Source organism: Grus americana, chromosome 19 (genome assembly GCF_028858705.1).
Source record: "Grus americana isolate bGruAme1 chromosome 19, bGruAme1.mat, whole genome shotgun sequence".
NCBI classification, from domain to species: domain Eukaryota; kingdom Metazoa; phylum Chordata; class Aves; order Gruiformes; family Gruidae; genus Grus; species Grus americana.
In genome coordinates, this window is record NC_072870.1 from 5,212,251 (window position 1) to 5,233,683 (window position 21,433).

At 45.3% G+C, this 21,433-nt stretch overlaps 1 protein-coding gene across 3 annotated transcripts; it reads left to right on the forward strand.

The window, feature by feature from the left end:
• Window positions 1-49: 49 nt before the first annotated feature.
• UNC119 (unc-119 lipid binding chaperone) lies at window positions 50-19,750 on the forward strand. 3 transcript variants are annotated; one of them, XM_054847937.1, is made up of 5 exons: window positions 50-233; window positions 10,457-10,570; window positions 11,421-11,559; window positions 12,321-12,493; window positions 13,338-19,749. In XM_054847937.1, exons 1-5 carry the CDS (start codon window positions 107-109, stop codon window positions 13,448-13,450), a joined length of 666 nt encoding a protein of 221 aa, XP_054703912.1. In that variant the 5' UTR covers window positions 50-106; the 3' UTR covers window positions 13,451-19,749. The 3 variants fall into 3 exon arrangements, with proteins under 3 accessions (XP_054703912.1, XP_054703913.1, XP_054703914.1); XM_054847938.1 differs by having other exon boundaries at window positions 11,457-11,559; window positions 13,338-19,748; XM_054847939.1 differs by lacking the exon at window positions 50-233 and adding an exon at window positions 8,375-8,445 and having other exon boundaries at window positions 13,338-19,750.
• The last annotated feature ends 1,683 nt before the right edge of the window (window positions 19,751-21,433 follow it).

Sequence of the window (21,433 nt, forward strand, 5' to 3'; positions counted from 1 at the left end):
TGGGCCGGGCGGGGGGCGGGGCGGCGATGCCCCTCCCGGTGCGGCGGGGCCGGCGGCGGCGCGCAGCGGGGCCGGGGCCGCTCACACCGGTGGCGGCGACGGGGCCATGAAGGTGAAGAAGAGCGGCGGGGCCGGGGCGGCGGCGGCGGCGGCGGCGCGCACCGAGGAGGAGCTGGGCCGCAAGGCGCTCATCGGGCCCGACGACGTGCTGGGGCTGCAGCGGGTCACCAGCGGTGGGTGCCGGGACCGGGCTGCTCCGGGGCGGCGGGACCGGGGAGGTCGGGGGGGGGCAGACCCGGAGGTGCGGGGGATGGAGGACCGCGTCCCCCTTGGGGCTGGCGAGGGGACGGGACTAATCGCCGGTGGGGGGGGCCGGTCCCCCCCTCCCCGGGGGGGTGAGGAGTGGGGATGCAGTACCGCAGGGGACGGGGATGTGGTACCCCTGGGGCTCTGGGTGCCACCCAAGGACCGGGGACCGGCTCTCCCCCGGGGGATGCCCGGTCCTGAGGCTCAGGGCTGGGGATGCAGCCTTCCCCCCGCCGCCCCCAGGGATGCACAGGCTGTGGAGCAGGTCCCCCTCAAAATCGTGTCTCCCCCCCCCGGGGTCAAAGGTCAGTGGTGAGATGCTCCTCGGTGCTGCCGCCCCTCTCCCGTGTCTGTGCCCCTTTGCACAGGGCTGGGCCAAGCTGAGCCCCATGCCCGTGCCTGCTGCGGGGGGGGGCAGGCTGGATCCCTGGCTGCAGCATGGGGGGGCTTCACTGCAGCCCCATCCTGCAGCCCCCCACGTTTCCCCTTGCCCAATATAACGCTGCTGGCGTTCAGAGCATCCTCAGGGGACGGCAGGCACGGGAGCGTGCCGGCTGGAGGGTTTGTTGCGCTTGGCGGAACAGCTCGGTTGGGACCAGGCAGCTGCTGGCACGGCGGTGGCCGCGTTGGACCCGTCAGGATTGCAGCACGCCGGCCAGCCGGGCTGGGAGAAGGCATGTGCCTCAGGGCAGCCTGGCCGTGGTGTGCCCAGGGGGAGCCTTGTCCTGCCGTTCCCAAAAAAGCCTTTTTGCATGTCCTGGGACCTTTGGGTCATCTCTCTGCAGGCAGCAGGTTGGGCAGGGGGAGAAGAGCGCTGGCAGGGAGGAGGGGGCTGGCCAGGGCGTCCGGCCGTGCTCCTCTTTGCCTCGGAGGGCTCTGCCATGTGGCGTTAGAGCAGGTTTCGCATCGCAGGCCAGGGCTGTGTGGCGTGACGAGCCCTGGAGAGAAGGGATGCGGCTGTGGGTGTCGGTGCGTGCAGACAGCCCTGTGGGCCTGTGCACGGTGAGCAGGGTGGAAGGGAGGGTGGGAGGAAAACCCTGCGGGGACACGGTGTTAGCACTCAGGAAGGGGTTATGGAGGCTTCTCTGAAGGAGGGGCTGCTGATGCTGGGGGATCCTTGGGCCCCCTTCTCCGAGCTGAGATGCTTTGATGGGCTGCAGCAGCGTGATTCACTGCCCGGGCCCTGAAATCCCCTGCCTGTAGCAGGAAGAGCTGTGCAGCAGGCGCCGAAGTGTGCTGCCAGCATAGTCGGAGGAACAGCAGTTAGACGGTGAATCCAAGTGATGGCCGCATTAAGCGCTTTGCGTGCTTGCGTTACGGTAGCCTGCGTGTCCCTGCCTTCAGCGGTGCTGTCTGGAGGGGCTGCGGGCACACGGCCACCCCGCACCCTCGCTGCCGGGGCGTGCAGACCTCACGCGGCATCTCTCTGGCCAGCGTGGGCGGTGTGTGGCAGCAGCTGGCCCTGGCCCTGCCGCTGCTCTTGGGAAGCACCTGCGTTCCCGGGGTGCAGGGAGGGCAGAGCTGGTCACGCTGGCTTCAGAGCCAGGCTGGGAGCCGTGCTGGTTGTCACCTGCCTCTTCCAGCCACGGAAGCACAGGGAAGATGCGAAATGTGTGCAAATGTTTTGCTCCCTTCCTTCTACAAGACTTTCTGGTACGAGGGTAGCACAGGGGGTGTGGATGGGTCGTGCTGAAGAAGCAGCAGGCACTGCGATGAGCCATGGGTAATGCCTTCCCGTGGGATGTGCTTGTCCGTCCTGCTGGGTACGTGGGAGCCAGCACCTGAAAATCCTCGGTGCGCGTTTGGGGATACAGGTATACGATACATCCATGTTGAGCATATTGTATCCTATTACCTAGGAATGTTTTGCAGCACCCCTTCTCAAGCTCAGTTTTCTGCCTGGTGGGTTTAACACAGAGAGCAAAGGTACAAGAGTATTTTCCTGGTCCTTAAAGGGTAAGGATTATTTGGGGCCTTTTCTCATTTCCATGCGCCACAGCAAGCTCTTAAAAACAGATTGCCAAAAATACCAACGTGAAACCGCTCCAGTCTTCTGCTCCGAGCGGAGGGTGCTGCAGGGAGGAGGAAGGACCAGATTGCAGGAGATAAGTTCATGGCTACCCCAGCCCCAACCTCTCCCGTGGAGATGCTGAGTCAGGGCAGACACAACACCCGATTTCAGCAATTCTGGTTTTGATGCCCAAAGTTGTGGTGCTCCAGTCAGTTTGAAGTTGAAGGGGAGTTGGTGGTGGGGTTGCAGCAGAAGTGTCCTGGTGCCCTGGATGGCCTTTGTTGTTCCAGAAGGAGTATAATTCCTCTTTATCCAAATTCCTGGGCCAGTAACACGGTAACTCGCGCTGTCGAGGGACTGCGGTTAAGCTGTGCTGATCTGGGGTGGTCCGGCCATGTTTTAACATTGCTTCAGCAACGAAAACCCAGGATAAACCACGTTAGAGGAGGGCTCGGTACTGCAGGAACGTGTGGTTTAGAAATGCTTACACCACAAGTAGCCTGTGTGTTTCTGAATGGCCTTCCAGCTCGCGTGGGAGAGGCAGAATCCAAACGACTACATGGAGCCCAGTATGGCTCCAGTTAGAGAAGGGACTCCATAGCGCGGCTGCCTGTGGCAGCGGGGCGCCGCGCTCGCACCCGGGAGGGCCCTTCCAGCCCTGCGCATGCCTGGGGTGCGCTGATCTTGCAGACGCTCTTTTAGAGCCTGGCTTTGCCATCTTGTGCTTGCTGTGCCGGCTGCGGAGCGCCTCGGTGCTTCCCGATACACCGAGCAAATCTGCTCGGCGTTCAGCCCCGGAGGAGCCGGCGCTCTGGGGTGCCAAACTGCTGCTTGTGGTCGCTACCTGTTGACCAAGCAGCGTGCGGGCAGGCTGTTAGCCCTGCTCTGATGTTTGGGGCGAGGGAAAGCCCTTGCTTTTGCATCAGGAAGCACAGCCGGGCCGTTCCAAGAGGTACGGCTGACGGATGACCTGCCGTTAAATGTCTGGGGCTGGGGAGGGTGGAGACGCAGGATGTGGCTCCGTGGCAGGAGCGCGCTTAGTGCTAACGCAGAGGAACCCGGTCTGTAACCAGCCGGCGGAGCTGGGCTCTGCTCTCAGCTTAAAGGGGGAGCTGTGCAAACTGTCCTGCGTACGCCGCGTCCTTTCAATGTTAAATTCTCCAGCAGTTCCACGGCTATATAACATTTCTGGGCACGCCAGGGTCCAGCGCGATGGATCTGGGGTGCTGCCCCAGAATATCTGGGCCTTTAGGCTGGGCTGGCTCTGGTGCTGCTCCAGCGGGATTAGGTGTAAGGCGAATGAGCCGTTTTCTTTGCAATTAGCAAGATTCGTTACTTGCTTGCACAACTGCTGTTACAAAAAGAGGGAAAAACCTTACAATGCGATTAACTTGGGATTAGCAAAGGAGCGGGGCAGAGCTCAGTTCAAATTGCAATTAATTACTGAAGCAGCCAGAGGATCAGAGGAGTCTGTCTGCAGTTATTGGGATGTCGGTGTCTGCGAACGCCGTGTCCTGCCTGATGGAGCCAGCTGAGGAGCTGGTGCCTGTCGTCCCCGGGCACTGTCCCTCGTGTCTGTGACCGTGCTGCATCTCGCAGCTTTGCTGGGTCACGCCGTGCTACTCCCACGCTAGCTGCAGGGCAAGGTTAACGTAAGCAGAGCTTTCATTTCTTCCTCCGTCTTTGGGGTTGGAGTCACCGGTGGCCAGCCGAAAGATGATATTACAGCCCCCGTAATGTCATCCCCTTTTGTCAGCGTGCAACGGCACCGGCCTTCGAACAGATACGTAACCAGGCGAGCTTCAGCCTCCAAGACTGCCCTGCTTATCACAGCTTCAGGCACCTGTACGCTTTGTCTGTCATACTGGATTAAAGTTTACACTTTAAGCTTTATTCTAAAGCTTATTTTATTATAGCAAACCAAAGGGTTAAAGAATTGATTACATACTTGGAAACAATTACAAAACAAAACCTAAAAATAAGGAGCACACGGCTAATCATTTCTGAAACTAATCTCTTCCTCGAGCTGTCATTTAGGATTTCTCTGAGACTTCTCTTAGCAGCTTTAGCTAAAGGCCGGCTTGGCAGAGGGCTGCCTCGACGGGTCGGCCAGGGCAGACCCTTCCTGGGTGACTTTCCTACCGCTTTCCCTGTAGCGTTCACACAAGCCGATGTGCGTGAATCAATCTACAAAGCCACTCCTGGACCATGACTTTTCTTTTCCTTCCCCAATTAATTGGGAAAATTTATTGTACTAGGAGCTCTGATTAGCTGGTGGTGTTTGTGAGGAGGTTAATGAATCACTGCTCTGAGTTGTCCGGGGCTGTGATGTGTAAAAGTGTTTCGATACGCTGATTTCTTGTCGCAGAGCGATATCCCAGAGCCGTGTCAAGCTGCTCTCACCGCGACTTCTTTCCTCGGCAACACCACATACGTTGTGAACCTTTTCGAGGCTTTGTGACAACGCGCAACTCGAAGTGTTGTGCAGATGAAGGGTTTTTTGTCGGTTTGGGGTTTTGGTTTTTTTTTTTAGTAGTCTCGCGGTACAATATGGACTGTTAGATTTCCAGGGGCAGCACGCACGGCGTGTGTGTAGCACGGGGTGGCAGCTGAGTGGGTTCCTCCTCCCGGTGTTGTGGGTTTGGGCCGTCCCTGGTGAGAACGGCAAAGGTAAGGGGGAGGCTGGGGGTTTGGGCAGAGCCTGACTGCGCTGGCTCAGCCCCGCGTGAGAGCAGAGTGAGCTGATTTTGTTCACGTCGTGCACGTGGTTTTGGAGTTTGAGTGCAATCGGCATAAAGAAAAGGGCAGGAAAGAGCGCCTGGAGGCCTTGGGGATGGGGGAAGAGCAGCTCCATCCTTCCTTAACAAGGCCTGGAGGATTTGTGATCAAATTCACGGTGAGAGGGTGAAGTCTGGAAAGCTCTAGCTAAAAAAAACCAAACCCAAACCAACCCCAAAACGTGAGGAGGCTGGCACAGACCCCAGAGCCGTTGGTGCGGCGGGCCAGGCGGTAGGACGCGGTGCATGGTGGAAACACCTCACGGGCAACGGGGACCTTTGTGAGTGCCCCAGCTCGAGCCTGCTGGGACGCAGCCCTCCGCTTCAGTCACGGCGGCGGTCAGGAAACGTGCCGCTGCAGAGAAGCTCCCGTGGGATCCTCCTGGTGTGAGATTGTTCCTCTGGGGCTAATTACGGAGCTGGGGGGTGGGGGGCCGCGGGTGCCTCCCTCCCCATTTGCCCCCGCTGACTTTGCTTATCCGAACCCCACGGCTTTAGCAATGGAGCGGATCCCGGCTGGCTTAGCTTGTTTCTCTGCCCCTCTACTTACGGGACGTGAGCTGCTGAGGCAGAAGGCGGGGGGAATGGTGTAGTTTTTTTCTTTCATTGAACTCCGGTTGTCTGAGCAGACGTATCGATACCGCTTGAAACTTGCCCTGCCTTCCCCTCGAGGTCTTGCCCTCTGTCCTGCGTCACTGCTCCGCATCTTCATGGGGTTCGTGCTATTTTTATTCGCTTCCTCCTGAGACTCTTCAATCTGATAATCTCCTAATCTCCAGCTCCCAGCAATTCATCTGCAGTTGTCTTTGCTTTATACCTGGCTTATGCCTTGGGAGTTGTCTTCAAAATAGCTTCTGACCTTGTTGGCTAATGCGTGTTAAGAAATAGGCCTGCAGAGCTACAGGAGCCTTCTCATTCCCCAAATTCTTGTTATTGCCTGCGCTGGGGAGAGACGTGCCTATTGCAAGTCACTGCTGTTGCATCAGTTTCTTGTACACCATCTTCCTGATTTACACCTATTCTCACAACCAGATTTTGAGTTCTTTCTCACCCCAGGTACACTCTGCTTTCCTTTGTGGGCTATTAAAGTCTTAAAATAGGAGCTGCCCGATCTGAGCTTAGACGCTCCGATGAGCACCGCAGAAATATCTGCAGTGTCTGTGAGAGGGGACACGTGCTTCCTCCTGATTGCAGAGAAGGAGCACAACACGGAGCGCTAACCCTGTTGCTCCCATGAACTCCTCTTGATGAAATGTGCCTGGTGGGGTGGTCGCAGAGGAAATCTGAAAATATGGGATCGGCTTTTAGCTTTCTCTGATGAGGATCGAACGCCTAATCTCATCCACTGGATAACTGAAATAACAGGGAGAGGGCAGGAGGAGAAAGTGCCTTCATTAGCTCTCTCTTATTATCTAGCGTTGTGTTAGCCCTCACCTTTTGTGCTCCTTCCTAACACCAGCTTGCTAAAATATATATGGCTGGAAATACGTACCCTGGTTCACAGCGTACTGTTGTTCACAAGAGAATAGGCAGTGCCTGCTATCGTTGTCCAGGCTGTTTTGCTGCTCTCTTTTGCAATCGTGGTTGTTCTTGGGAGGGGAGGAAGGTTTCCTGGAAGAGAACCGGCTCTTCCCTGGGTTGGACAGCAGAGGTACCACCTCAGAACTGTAACGGGGAATGAGCATCCACGGTTTCTGATAACAAAGCTGGAGACCTCTTAACGAATGCCTTGCCACAGATTGCTGTTTGGGTTTATTTTGGAATCACTTTGTTGCACGAAGGGAATAGGAGAATTCATTGAGGAATCCATTGTGTCTGGCTCAGGAAGTCCACCACCTCTGCTGCTTCCCAAGACCACTGCAGCGTGGCTAGTTGTGCTTCCAAACTCTTCAAAACCGTGGTAGGTCTTAAGAAAGAAAGTGTCTTAAGAAAGAAAACGCCTCTAATAGTGGGGAGTTGCAGATCTTTGGGCATGATACAGAGATTATGGGAAAAGAAGCTGCAGAGGGACCAGCAGGAGTGGTGACGTGTGAGTGAGCAGTAGCTGCTAGTGCCAGGCTTGGGCAAGGTGCAAGAGTTTGCTCTTTGCTTTGAGAGCAAGTTCAGCTCGGATGGCAAACTCTTTCCAGGAAGAGATTGGGTGTGGAGCTCTGGGATGGGCTTTAGGAAGGAGTAGGAAATGTCCCTCTTTTGTGACCTGTTTTTTGCACAACTTAATGTGGGTACTTCAGGGCAAAAGCCGATCTGTAGGGTTTCCTAAGCCAGTGCTGATGTGCCCGTCCCTTCATCCCTTGTTCAGTGTGCTCTCTGTCAGCCCTGAATCAGGTGAGTACGGAGGGCTTGTTTGGGGAGATGCCATCATTATTTGGTTATTAACGGGCAAACGACGTGACCTGATTCAGGGGAAGTGGAAGAAACGAGAAAATGTTCTGTCCTGCAGACCAAGCCTATCTTTCTTGTAATGATCCACTTCACTCGATGGAGGTGTGAGCTGCCTTACGTCTAACTAAAATAGACACGGATGCTGCCTCCATTCCCCAACTTGTGGTGACGGTGAATTAGGATAATGAAAGCAGATGATACATTTAAGTGCGTCATGGAAGTGTGGGCAACTGGGCCCTACAGTAATTTAAAAATAAGTATGTATGGGATGAGATTAGCAAATTTGACAGTGCCCAGCTAAGCAGAAGTATCTGCCAGCTGCAAGCAGCCCATTCTCAGTAAGACCTTCCAGTGTAGCTGCGGGCTTCTGTGATGTATGGGGAAAAACCAGCACGTGGCTACTCTGATTGATTTTTGAACAGAAATTGCAGCAAGAAAATTTAATACTGACTGAGAGGAATACATATATCTCTTTTTTTTTTTTTTTTTTTTCCTGCTAGGAGACTGGGCACTGCTAGAGGAGGAAAAACCACTTGATTGCAGTACTCTAGCAGCTAATCTTCCCAGATGTCATCCAGTTAGATACTGGCATGTTGGTTTTTTTGTTGGTTTTTTTTTTTTAAAAAAAAGGTTTAAAATATTTTTCAGTGCAAAAAGAGTTGGGAAATACAGTACGGGGATGCAAACATCAATGAGCAGGAGCCTGGTGGGGATTCTGCCCGGGGTTTACTTCTCTTTGGTGCCTCTGCTTGACTCTCCTCTCCTCCAGATGAGTCATGGACACTGTTACTGCAGCAACGCTGCTGCCAAGGAGGGGGATAAAGCTGTTGCCATGGTGCTGGATGGGCAGGAATTCTGCAGGAGGAAAAACACTTAATAATTAACTTGCAGACAAACGCGGCTTCCGTCTTTGCATGCGTGCTCTAGGGAAGGTGTCCCGGGCTCCCAGGCGACCGCCAGCCTGTGCTGGTACAGCCCTTTGCCATCGTGGAGAGCAGCTGGTCCGAGCGTGGCTGTGGGCCGAGGGAGGCGAAGCCGGGACTGCGGGAAGCTGTGCCTGCTTCCGTCAATTTGTGTTTTGCATGTGGCTGCTTGGAGCGGGGAAGTTGTGGGACGGGTTAAGAATTTGGGCTGGCTGATGTGTTAGAACCTAAAATCATTGTGTAATTGCAGGATGTCTACCTGAGGATTGCTAAACGTTGGGGCTTAAGGCAAGGGGTTGATTTAATTTTCTGTCTCATCTCCTTGGCTACTGTTAAAGACGGAAAAGAAGATTTTTGTGCAGTTCTTAGGCTAGTTCGTCTAACAGTAGGCTTGCATTTTCTTGTGGTAGTAAAAAGGTTGAGCTTTTATCTTGTTCTTCCTGATAGTGTGGGTACTGGTGTTAGTTTTTCTTTGTGCCGTGTTGACAGGAAAGGGAAACCTCCATGCCCAATGCCAGAGATGCTTCAAAACCAGTCCTGTCTCTTAAAGCCCAGCTCCTGTGAGCATTCACCGTCTGGTGGTGACGATGGAGAGCAGTAAAACTGTCCGGAGAGTATGTTTGCCGCCTCTGTTCCTTGTACCAGTGAGTGCTCGGACAGTTCTCCAAGTTAAGGAGATTTGCAAAGAGTAAAAGGCTTGTAGGAAAGTACAGGTGCTAGATGTGCAGCTCATGCTCAGCAGCACCCAGGAGGAACCTTCCATTGCGCTGACTACGGCTATCTTTGTCTCTCATTACGGAAGGACCTGATTTCTGTAATTACAGATCCCAGCACGAGAGCCTTGCTGTCTGGTAGTTGCGCCGCGTGGCATTTGGGATGTTCTCTTACTATACTACAGCAATCTTTTATTAACTCCTTATCTAGGGGATGTGCTAACCAGTGCCCGTGAACCATGTCCCCCAACCGTAACATAGGTACCCGATTTGTTATGCCAGCGCTGAAGCAGGGGTAGTAATGGGCAGGTATGATCTCAGAGTACGCTGTAACTTGTTTTCATATGTTCAATGAATAAGCCTTAGGTGGATGGATGTATTTGAATTTTAAAAATAGGAAAGCAGACAGAAAGGAGTGATTAACTCAGGCTAACAGCAGGAATTAATAGCTGAGAAAGGGCTTAGAATTAAAGTGTTAAAGTATTACTTTCACCTTAGAACCTCCAAAACAAGTCTCCTACAACACGCAGATGCACAGTCATTCAAAAGCTAACCCAGCTTGTATGCATACAACATTTATTTAGGTTTGTCAGGATAAAGTCAGTTATTGGAGCTGCTTTCGATCTGTGCTTATATGTGCAGTGAAAATGAAGTACCGCTGCTCTTTGCCCAGAGAGGAGGCTGATGCCCAGGCCAGGAAGCTGTCTTGGGGCACAGCAAGGCTGAAGCCAGAACCAATGACTTTGGTGGAAGCAGGGAAGGGATTTTTGTTCCCAGACTGGCTTTCCTAATACAGGGAAAGGCTTCAATGCCATTTTCAGTGCTGAGGAAAAAAAGTCCTCACACGGGACAAGCATCGGTGGAGAGAAGAGGCCATCCCTTGTCTGCGGAGGGCTGGAGCTAGGGGAGGTGGGACAAAGGAGGAGGACGCTCCTGTTCCAGTTAAGTGCAGGCTTAGTGCTCATAAAGCTGCTTAGCACTTGCGTTCTGCCAGAGGGCAGTTTTTAAAACAGGCAAAGCCTCTTACAGTGAAAAGGCTAGGATTTGATGGAGGTGCTGACTGTTCTCAAAACCCTGAGGGGAAATGGATGCAGAAGGTGCTGGCACAGGGTTGGAAAAAGGTGATGACCTCCGAGTGCTGGGGGAGAGAAGCTTTTTCCTTGTCCTGTCCAAGCAGGGCGGTGTGAGCATTCAGAACTGGGACTGTCTTCATAGACCTCAGTTTGTCATTAAAACCAGGGTAGTAGCAGAGATGTTCTCACTGCTGGCTGTGACCTCCAAAGAGCAGCCAGAAATACCTGGTAATTCTGGGCGGCCTTCATTTACATTTGCTTTCCTCTGCAGATTATTTGTGCACTCCAGAGGAAAATGTTTACAAGATTGACTTCACCAGGTTCAAAATCCGGGACATGGAATCTGGCACAGTCTTGTTTGAAATCACCAAACCAGCAGCTTCAGGTGAGTGCACACAAAACCCCCTGTTTTCACAGACTTCCTTTTGCCTTTTCTCCACCTCTTTTACTCAATACGTTTCCCCAAAATAGAAGATGCTCTCAATTGCAAGAGTCCCAGGTTGCGGCAGAAATACTGTTCAGGTGCCCCTCTGTACCAACACAGTGAACAGAAGTCATTGCTGCTGTATTCGTATGATTGCCATCTGTGATGAGAAAGGACAGATGGATGTTGTAAACAGGAGCGGAGGAGGAGGAGGAGGAGGTCACCATGTGTTAGTGTCTTGGCTGCTCATCAGCCAGAGTCCCCCTGTATGTAGTTTAACTGTTAGTCCAACATCTTCACTCAGGAGTCAGGAAAATGGTATTTCTAAGAAGGAGACACTTTGTCAATCATGCAAATCAGACAAACGAAAAATTTGCATATTTTTATTTTCTTCATAATTCTTAGGTGTCACATGTAACCACCAAAGCGTTACCTGTTGCCGCTGGTAATAAAAAACCAGGGCAACTGTTCCTTTCCTGATCAATCACTCTTTTAAATCTTCCCCATCTCCCTGCAGGTGAGAGGAAGTTTTCCATGGCTTAGAGGTAGCAAACCAGACATGCTGGGGCGAAGTGGCCGGTTCAGGGTCACACTGCAATCCTGAATCCGAGGTGGGAGCAGAAGATAAGAAGTGTATCAAACCAAAGGGCCAACTCTCAATACTCTGTCTCTGAGTGACCAGTAGTTGCTGCCTTAGAGAGGATAGGAAGAGGGTAAACACATCATCAGGCTTTCTCAGAATAGTTTCCTGGCTTATATGACTCGATAACGTGTGATTGCCAGTTATTTATCACTGGTTTCTGTTTCTCAGACGACTGTGACGGAGCTTTACTTTGCGCTTTTCCAGAACGTGAACACAATGACAAGAAGGACATTGACCCCAATGCTGGACGGTTTGTACGCTATCAGTTTACCCCAGCTTTTCTTAGACTTCGGCAAGTGGGAGCCACGTAAGTAATTGCTCCTGTTCTACCTTTTCTAGTACAGAAAACAATGGAAATCTCATAAAAAGTGGCTCTTGCTTGTTGATCCTGTCAGGAAGAAAAGGGGGAAAATGAGGTGGACAGACTACCCAGATACTCCAACTCTTTTCTGTGCATTATAGTTTGTTTGTCAGAGGCTCTGCCAGCTTCGGAAGATGTGTCTGCAGCCTCCACGTTGCATTCCCCAAAACCCGTTAATCCATAGATGCACCTGAAATGGTGCGATAATGCTTGATCCTTTATATGCCAGAATGATCTTTGATGTGTCTGGTAGTGCTGCCTTGTACCCATCAATAAACCACACCAAAATGTGACACCTGAAGTATCTTTCAGGCGAAAGGTGACAGTGTATTGTTTCTTTAGTAGTATTACTACTAACTTACTACTAACTCTAGTACTCACTGTAGTGAGTGATCTAGTGAAGTGCCTATCCAGTATAGTTGGAGGGATCTTTTCTGCACTGAAGATGAGTTTAAGGTTGTAAAATTGTCTGGCATGTCTTTTTTTTTTTTTCCTTGAGTAAAAAGAATCAAACAATGGTATAATCTAGGATTTGTAGTGCTATGGTGTGTCCCTGTAGCATGCTTTAGGAGGGAACCACGCTTGGTTCATACCGTTACTTTATATTTTTGTCTTTTTTTTAGAAGAGCTCTCTTCTACCTTTCAGGAATGGTTGCAAATATTGCTTAGGCAAGAAAGCTCATTTCCATCTTATCCTTCTTTTTCAGGGTGGAATTCACAGTAGGGGACAAACCCATTAATAACTTCCGCATGATTGAGAGGCACTACTTCCGGGATCAATTGCTTAAGAGTTTTGATTTTGAATTTGGGTTCTGCATCCCCAGCAGCAAAAATACTTGTGAGCACATCTATGAATTCCCACAGCTCTCTGAGGATCTCAGTAAGCTCTCTTTAATTACTGCGTTACCACACAATGATGTTAATCTAAGGTGTTTTGAAGAAGCCCTTTCTTAAAAGCTGTCTGTAGAAAGTGGGTAGGGTAGAATACTTCCAGGTAGTTTTGTATCTGCATTAATACAGATTTTGGTTTCTAGTAGCACATAATCTTGTCACCCACCAGACAGTTGCTTTTTTTTTTTTAATTCATAAAAGAGAAGCTTCAGTGTCAGGGAGAAAAAAGATAATTGTGTTATAAAACAACCAAAAAACTAGGATTAAAAAGACACCCAATAAATGGGTGACTTAAATGTTATGTTCTGTTTTAATGTTTGATGTGCTATATTGATAGCTTGAGAGGTTTTAGTTTTAGTATGAACATAACTTTTATTTTCTCTCCTCTCTCCCAAGGCACAATAACATCAGTACTAAATCTGTGTGACTTTATATTCTTTACAACCGCTAATCATCTATGTCAGCACTAATATTACAGTCTGTGGAAAATAGTGATGCGCTGCTGCTTACTTACTGTCACACCAGAACAAATTTCTTTTGAGTTTGCCCTTTTACCACCTTTTTTAAAACAATGCAAAACAAAACCCCCAAACTCTAATGTGATGTTGAGGTTAGGTAGAGCACTTTGTACGGTGCCTTCACATATGTGTTTCTTTAAAAGATACTGTCAAGGAATGGTTTGGGTAGGTTCCTGTTTTGGTTTTGGTTTTTCACTTGAGAGTTTGCTGCTATCTCAGCAATGCTAGTAAATGTAACTGAAACCCAGTGCAGAGTGTAGGGCTTCTGTGTAACACGATTAATTTTTAATTTATTTTCTTTTTTCCCCCCGGCAGTTCGAGAGATGATCCTTCATCCGTATGAGACACAGTCGGACAGTTTCTACTTTGTAGACAACAAGCTGGTGATGCATAACAAGGCAGATTATTCGTACAGCGGAGGACCTTGAGCACAGGACGCACAGCCGACCTGCGCTGGCCTTCCCTCCCTTTCCTATCGAAGTCGTCAGGGATACCAACACCTTCGGTTCCGTTGCCTGCAGTATCAACCGGACAAGGATCCACAAACCAAGGACTCTTTGCCACAGTAGGAGTTTCATGACTAAATTTGCCAGTCTCGTCCTTTTTGAGCTTTGAAGCAGACCCAGTTCTTCAGAACTTTAAGCGGTTCTACAATGCTAAATGATCTTTGGATACTACTTCCCTAAGTTCTTTAAGTGTCTGCTTTGAAAAATGGCCTTGTGGGACCTGGGGGATTTTGCCCTAATTCTGCGGATTTGTGTTCTTGCCCTCATGTATCTTTTAGGACGTGGTTGCTTTCTCAAAGAATGTAATATGAGCAACCACGTGAGTGGATGGATGCAAATGCAGAGTTTTGTTTATTTCTTTCTCTTTGTGAATGCTGCAAAGGCACAGCCAATTTAACTTGTGCATCCAGTTGAAAATGTTGAGCATAACACCTTACAAAAGCAAGTTTCATCTTTAGATTAGTTCTCTAAATAAGTATTTCATCCTTTAGTTTTGTTCCTTCTATGTAATATTCTGTTTAATCTTGCAAACACTCGCAATGAACACCAGGAGTTCAAAGACAGAGCTGTTTTTAATTGGGTACTGTCCTTTTACGTTTCAGATGAAGGCAAAATAGCATTGAGGGTCTGCAAACCTCCATAAGCATTTTCCATTAATTTCAGTTTTTGCAAACTGTTCGCAGAATAGTCGGGGAAAAATGGAAGGATTTTAGCTTTATTTAACATTTTTACATAGCTAACAGTCAGCTTATGCTATACGTTTTCCATGTCTGTTTTCTTTCACCTCTGCTCAATACTAAGATAAGGGCTTCAGCACTGTTTGTTAGAGCAACACTTTCATTTGTCTAGGGCAGTTGGAGAGTGAGGAATTTCCAATTTTCCATTTGTATCTCAATTTGAAGAATGTTATGTCAGTGTTTTCCCTTTGTTAAAAATGTTTTGCATGGGATATTAATACAGGTGAAACAGCAAATCTAAAACTGTAGGACTTGAAGGCACAGCAAAAATTTAGCAAAACCTCTCTCTTCAGACTCTGTAAGAAGACCAATTTTGCCCCAGTTTCTCAGCGTGTGCTTCTTAGACAGAAGTGCAAAGAAGTAGCAACATCAAAAGAGTAAACTAGTATATGCAAAACAAAACCTGGGAAGGCTGCATGGGGTAGCCTGTTGTCATGAAACCCTTACTCTAAAGGTCAGTTCACTGATACTTTAAAATATAAAAGGCAGTTGCAGTTTGTAGATATTTCTATAAATACTTGATGTCTCCATGTCTAATTCTGTGAGTTTAAGTGGAACATTATACGTTAGCCTCAGATAGGTGTGATTGTAATAATTTTTATAAAATCCCATTTCCAGTCGTGATTAACATCTTTCTAGTCGCAGCCTAAGTCAAACAGAACTACAAATGGTTCCAAACATAGCCATCAGCCTAAGGACCGGGAGGGTTTTGTGCTCTTGTTGGGGTTGTGGTCACTGTTAAATGTGTTACCATTTGTATTTGGCTTGGCTTTCTTTACTTCTGAAAGAGGATCCAGTTTTCTAAAGAAAATGCAGTGAGTTTAGGTCACAGCACAGAATTTTTTATTGATTGATAGCTAAGAAAGTACGTAAAGTTCACTGATTTTACACAACTAGTATCTTGTAGTAATTATTATCACAATGAGACTTGTATTTATCACTATTTTTTGTCTAGTGTATTAAATCATACAATTAGCCTACGGCTGACTTACCTGTTTGAGAGTTACAAAGAATTTCCTCATTATTTGTACAATGCTTTGAGCTACTGATCATTAAATTTTATAGCACTATAATTACTAAAGGTGAAAATAGTTTCAGAAAGTCTAGATCCTCCTCCTCCCCCCCCCCTTTTTTTTTGCATCAGGGCTGTTAACTATCTATATATTCAATGACATTTTGCAAGTTTAAGTATCTATGAATTTTGTTCCAATTCTTGAAGGAGAAAATACATTGATTTGAAGACAGAAGAGAGTGTGTGTGTTTATATCTAGCACCCTATACAGGTTTTTTTTGAGGGTATCTTTCAGCTTTCACCTGCTGTTCATAATAATCACTTCTGTGCATAAGATTTTTAAAAGATTTCTAGCAATGGTGCTTGCCCCAAATTGCCAGACACATATATCAAACAGATGTACGTTTCAAACAGAAATATACATCTCAGTGTATTTTGGTGAGAGTGGTCATCCTACTTTGGTGCAGACTCTTGGGTTATGGTAGGGAGTATCCTTTCTGTAGAGCATATCATTGTAAGCTGATTGGAGTCATGTTCTGCTCCTTTTTTATGCTACCTCCTTTTAAGACTTTGGACTTCAAAAGTAATTCCATAAAAATGTTACTGTAATCAACAAAAACTTGAGCCGTAGACATGCTCCTTTAAAAAGAACCCTGAAGAAAGTTACCTTGTCCCCAGTAGTGCAGTATGTTGCTGAATGGACTTTCTGACACTCTGCATTTTACGACAGGTTTGAGGTTAAATGTAAGAGGATGTCTGTCCACTACCGATCTCCTGAATTCTGCTAACTGTTCTGATAATTCAGATTCTATGGGGAGTAATTTCAATCTAACAGAAAATATAGTGTGAATCATATAGGAGATATTTTATTGAGTGAATTTGTTGTCTTCTATTATTAGGAATACTTTAAAACAGGAACAAATATTGGATATTTTCAATAAAATAAATTTCAACATATTTTAGCTTTAGCTTTTCAGTTTGAGGAATTTTACTTTTTTTAAAAGTCCCCACAATTTGCTACAAATAACAAGTTCAGATTCTTAAACCAAGGCAAATAACAAAACTTTCTGTGGGAAGTGTAAGGAAGGTGCTTTTTTCCCTGTATTTCACTGCAACAGTTATCATTGTGATCTCTCTGTTTCACTTGGAAACAGGTTGTTTGCATTTATGTAAGGTCATCTACATCCCCAATGTTTACAAACATGTAGGAATCCCTGTCCGTGGGAGGGGTGCCATTCCTTTTCTACCTGTTTGTGCAGCAGTATCATGTGTGGTGTTGACATGGGACATTACATTGTTGCACGTAAACAGCACTGGAAGAGTGTTTCTTCAAAAACCTCTGCAGAACAGTTGCTGTTCTAATGCCACTTCTGTCCTTGTTTTGCATTAAAACTATGTGTAAAATTTAATGTTAAAGACCATGCTTTGTACGGCACTGAACACTTTAAACTTTCATCTGAAAGGAAGCTGAGAGCTCTCAGGTCAGTCATAAAATAAACCCCACATTTTTTCCCTTAAATTTGCAGCTGATTCTTATTATAAAGCAGTTGAAAAATCAAATCTTGTTCACAGAGGAATTTGTTCATCTTCATGACTAGTTGTTATTTTGTATTTTAATATTAATCATTATTGGGTTTACTTTGGAAGTTCATCTACAAAATCACCCAATATTGGCTCTGGAAAGACAATTCTTGTATTTTTTTCTTTGGTCTCATTTTAAAAATTATTTTAATTAGCACTACAGCTCTTTAACGTGCCAGTCTGGAAATTTGGGATCTGACTTTCTGAAAGTGAAAGAAAACATCAAACAGCTAACCAAGATTATCTGCTAGTAATGACTAGCTGTTTCCTGTCATAAGACATGATTATATGTGTACTTCAGAATGAATTAATCTTGGGAAAAGAAACAGTCTGTGTGAGTGCTAATAGTGACATCATTTTTCTGAGAGACAGGGAAATTATAACTCAACACATTTTTTCACTTTCTCAGTCTTGGATTCCTTTAAGCCTCACTTCTTTTAAAGAAAAGCAACAGGAATACATTTGTGGTTAACTGCCATGCTGCATGGTCTAATAATTCACAAGCTTTAGTGGCAGAAAGAGAACAATTTATTTTTAAGATTAACACATCAAGTATAAGTACAGTTTAATTTTCAGTAACTTTGTTCTCAGATCAGTGACAAAAGCCAAAATTGTTTCTGTAAATGTATCCTTTATGTGGTAACATTTATGAAATAACTGAACAATCCACTCTCCCTGACTCAAGAACAATTTTTTTTTTTTTTAATGTAGAAAGTCTCTTCAGGTTTGCAAGCAAGGTGCTGGGGTTTAGTTCCTGCTCATCATCTCTCTCTACATCGTGTTTTTGAGCAGGTCAGTTAAGATAGCTCTATTTGTCACTCCTCCATTTCAGTTTCATCTCAAGAGCTTGTGTAGAGTGTCAAAATGGTGGCTGGCTGCGTGTGAAACATTGCAAGCTACCAAGTTCCAAATTCCCTTATTTTGACCAAACTGACTATTATTTTGAGAAATACATCTTGACCCATAAAAACTAGATTCCAATCTTCATGACAAAAATTAAAGGGAACTCTCAATCATGCAAAGATTATTTGGGGGCTATTTAAGGTAAGAAAATGCTAATATCCGACTCTCATACTTAATACATATTACAAAAATGTTCTATTAATTATTTATAACCTGAAAAAATATGGTTGACAGCTCAATTTTCATTAGATCTGATTAGGTATGAAACTATAGAGATTGTTGCTATCCCTACTGGGGGAGGGGGGAAGAGCAACTAGAACCGCATGTGTCGCACAAAAGCAAGACAGGTTTACGTACATTGACTCTACTGGTAAAAGTTGTCTTTGGGAAAAAAATGAGGGAGAGGGACAAGGACAGGAAAAGAGTTATAATCTCGGCTAATTGGAACCAAGAGCTTTAAGGCCATGGTAAGGGTAAATGCTTTTTCTCTTGAGTTTGAGATAGCTGGTAGCCTCTGTTAGCAGTTCTTTTCTATACCCCCAGCATAAGCACTACTTAAGTGTATACAAATGTTTCAATATTAATCAGATATTAAATTTCACTGACAGTTCATATCACTTTCTAAACATGGAAATATATTTGAAGAGTGTGATACTCTAGGCCTCAAGTGCAGCTCAGTTTTTCTCTAAATCACAGGACAGTCTGACTAAGCGGGTGAAATTGTGTGTTTGTGTCTCTGTTCACAAGCTGTAGTTAACTGCCTCCCTAGAATCACTGTGTTAATGCCTACTGTGATGTCTGCTTGTATCTTAATGCTACACTGAGAAAACCTGTTTGAATGTGACATTGACTTTTTTGCATAGAATCAGAATTGTCTGTATTAAAATGTATTTATAAAAAATATATATTTTTTGTGGAAGGAAAGTAGGATTCTAGTTAATATACCATTGGGAAAATGTTAGAAACATTTTTACCAAGTTCATTTATAATTCTTTCTATCTTGTACATTACCTGATTTGTTTCCTATAAGAACATCCACTGTGGCCCGTTTAGTGGCAATGCAATGCACTGTCATGCAGAGAATCTGGTTTTCAGAAAACTGGGAGTCTTTTGTTTCCTTTTGGGACAGTAGGAAACTGAGTAGGTTGCCAGGAGAAAAAGGAACCTTGGCACCGAATCCACTTCTGTGGCTTCGGCTTCAGTAACTAGTCTGCTTGAGTTGTTTGCAGATAGGTAAGTAGTGAGAGCAAAGATTGAGACTTCAGGATAAAGAAAATTAGATGCTATGATTTAGTCTTCCTGTAGGAGAAGGAGAGTACTAAAATTAATTTATACAAGGATTAAATAGGGAGTACACTTGCTTAAAATTATTTAATATTGGCAGCTTAGTCATAAATGTGCATACTAGATAATATGCTTAACTTTTTCCATTACCTCAGAAAATGGTTAAAACCATGTCACTTTCATTAGCAAGTGTTTCTTCTCCTGTAACAAATTGCAAAATGTAAAAAATAAATAAATTATTGATCCTAGAAAGGGGCTGATTGTCTATTTTATTTAAATGTTTATATTAGCACATGAAAAACATTTACATTTTCATTTCAGACATCTTCCATCAATATTTGAGATTGTTTTGTGCAAATTTATGTAACTAGTTTCACATTCTGATGATTATAAACTAAGCAATGCACATGTAAAAACACTTCAGTGGTTTGCGTAGTTGCATGAGTAACACAATTACATTAAAAGTGTTTAAATGGGATTCAGCTTTCTGATTGGTGAAAATATCTTGGGGCAAAATTAAAATAAATTAATTTCAAAGTAGATTAACAGAACTTCGGAGTTCCACAGATCGTAGTTATGCAGCAGGTTCTGCTTTTGAAAAATCTGCCAGCTGCACTATGGAGAATCAATTTTTGAAACTAATATGACACCTGCAATTGCTGTCTCTGCCATATTGACTAAAACTGAAACATCTGCTCAGACTGAAGTGAGTTGTACCGGGGTAATTCCATCTTGATGTTTTTGCTGTTTTAGTCAAAAATTCCTGGGAATATCTCTGTATTTCTCTGTGAAGCAGAACAATTTACCTATTCTCAGAGGAAAAGAAGTATGTTTTTGTTTGACAGGGGATGCCTTAGTAACGCACTATCCAACAGAACAATTACTGTGTACTGGAACTTGCAGGAGAAATTTATTAATACGAGATTTTAACTTTTGGACTGTTACTTGGAGCTGCATGAAATACCTGCACTGAGTTCTGCAATAAGGTGATGACCTGAGCACAGGTTTGTAATGTGACTGTTGTTCAGCTATCGCTCGTGTGAAATCTGCAATGGAGATATACTCAAAGTCTGACATCAGTTCTCTTACGGACTATTCTAAAACAGAGGATAGTTTCTGGTTTTGCCTGTACAAGTTCTCTGTGGTTAGATGTTCTCTCCTGATTAAGCTTACACTCGGAATTACCCGAACAACTGGAAGTATCAGGTCTATTTTCTTAGAATTCTTGAAAGGACTAGATGCTGATTTCACTGAATACCTAAACAGAAGAGATAGCAAAATCAGGACTAATAACTCTAATAAGGCAGGTTAAACAGTCTCTCTGATTTTGATGCTTAAGTATAATTACCTGAACTGGTTGAAAATCTTCTGAGGTTGAAGATAATGCTTTAAAAAAAAAAAAAATCCAAATTTTATTCAAGAGAAAATTCCCCAGTGTTAAATGTCTGCCAAAAATATACTGCATTACCAATGCTTTTTCATTTTTTTTCCTTAGCTAGTATGTCAGTCTCATTTATTAATAAATATGCCTAATCATCCTGGAGATGTTCTGTACCTCTCCTCAGATTCTTATTTCTTATGGCATTTGTCAGCTGCTTAGCTATTGTGGCAAATCTTACGTGTTCACACCACGCTTCTAATTCTTTTGTCATTGTTCAAGGGCATTCATCTCTGTGAATTGCATTCCCTTAACATTTCTTAACTGTAGTAAGAACAATTCTCAGCGACATACTATTCCAAGTTTCCCAATGTATACCTTTAAGACAATGTATCTTAAAGACAATTTTTAGAGATTACAGAAGTCTATCATTGCATGCTAGGATAAAATGAAGGTATTTATTCTACCTATTTAAGCCCACAAAAAGGAGTAATTGCTTTACAGAGATTTTTTTTTTCCTAAACCAGTGCTGTACAAGAACTTAAAATAGGAGGTGAAATCATGCTGGATAATGTATATTAATTAAAACTACAAAGAGAATTTAGGTAGGTAGAGCATAATTGCAGTTGGATGATTCCCAGCCATTATTTTGAAAACTGACATGGGACCTTAAATAACAAAGGCCTGTTTTATTTAATAATAATTTAATTATTCTGGTAGAGGGTGTAAACCATGTTAATGAAGCTTGCATATGAAAGTAATTTGTAGCAAGAAATAAAAACAGGCAGGGAAGTTACAAACAGCAATATAGAAAACACATAATGAAATTTACTTTACGAAAGGAAGTTAACGCATACAGGAGAGAAGAGTTCTAAACACTCTCAGTTCTTCCTTTCCTACTGAATGACAAAATGAATCAGAAGAGGGGAATAGCAAACTGGATATTTCATAGTCTTTATAGTTTAGCTATAAAGAGTAAAAAATTATTCCAGATGACGAATTATTGGAAT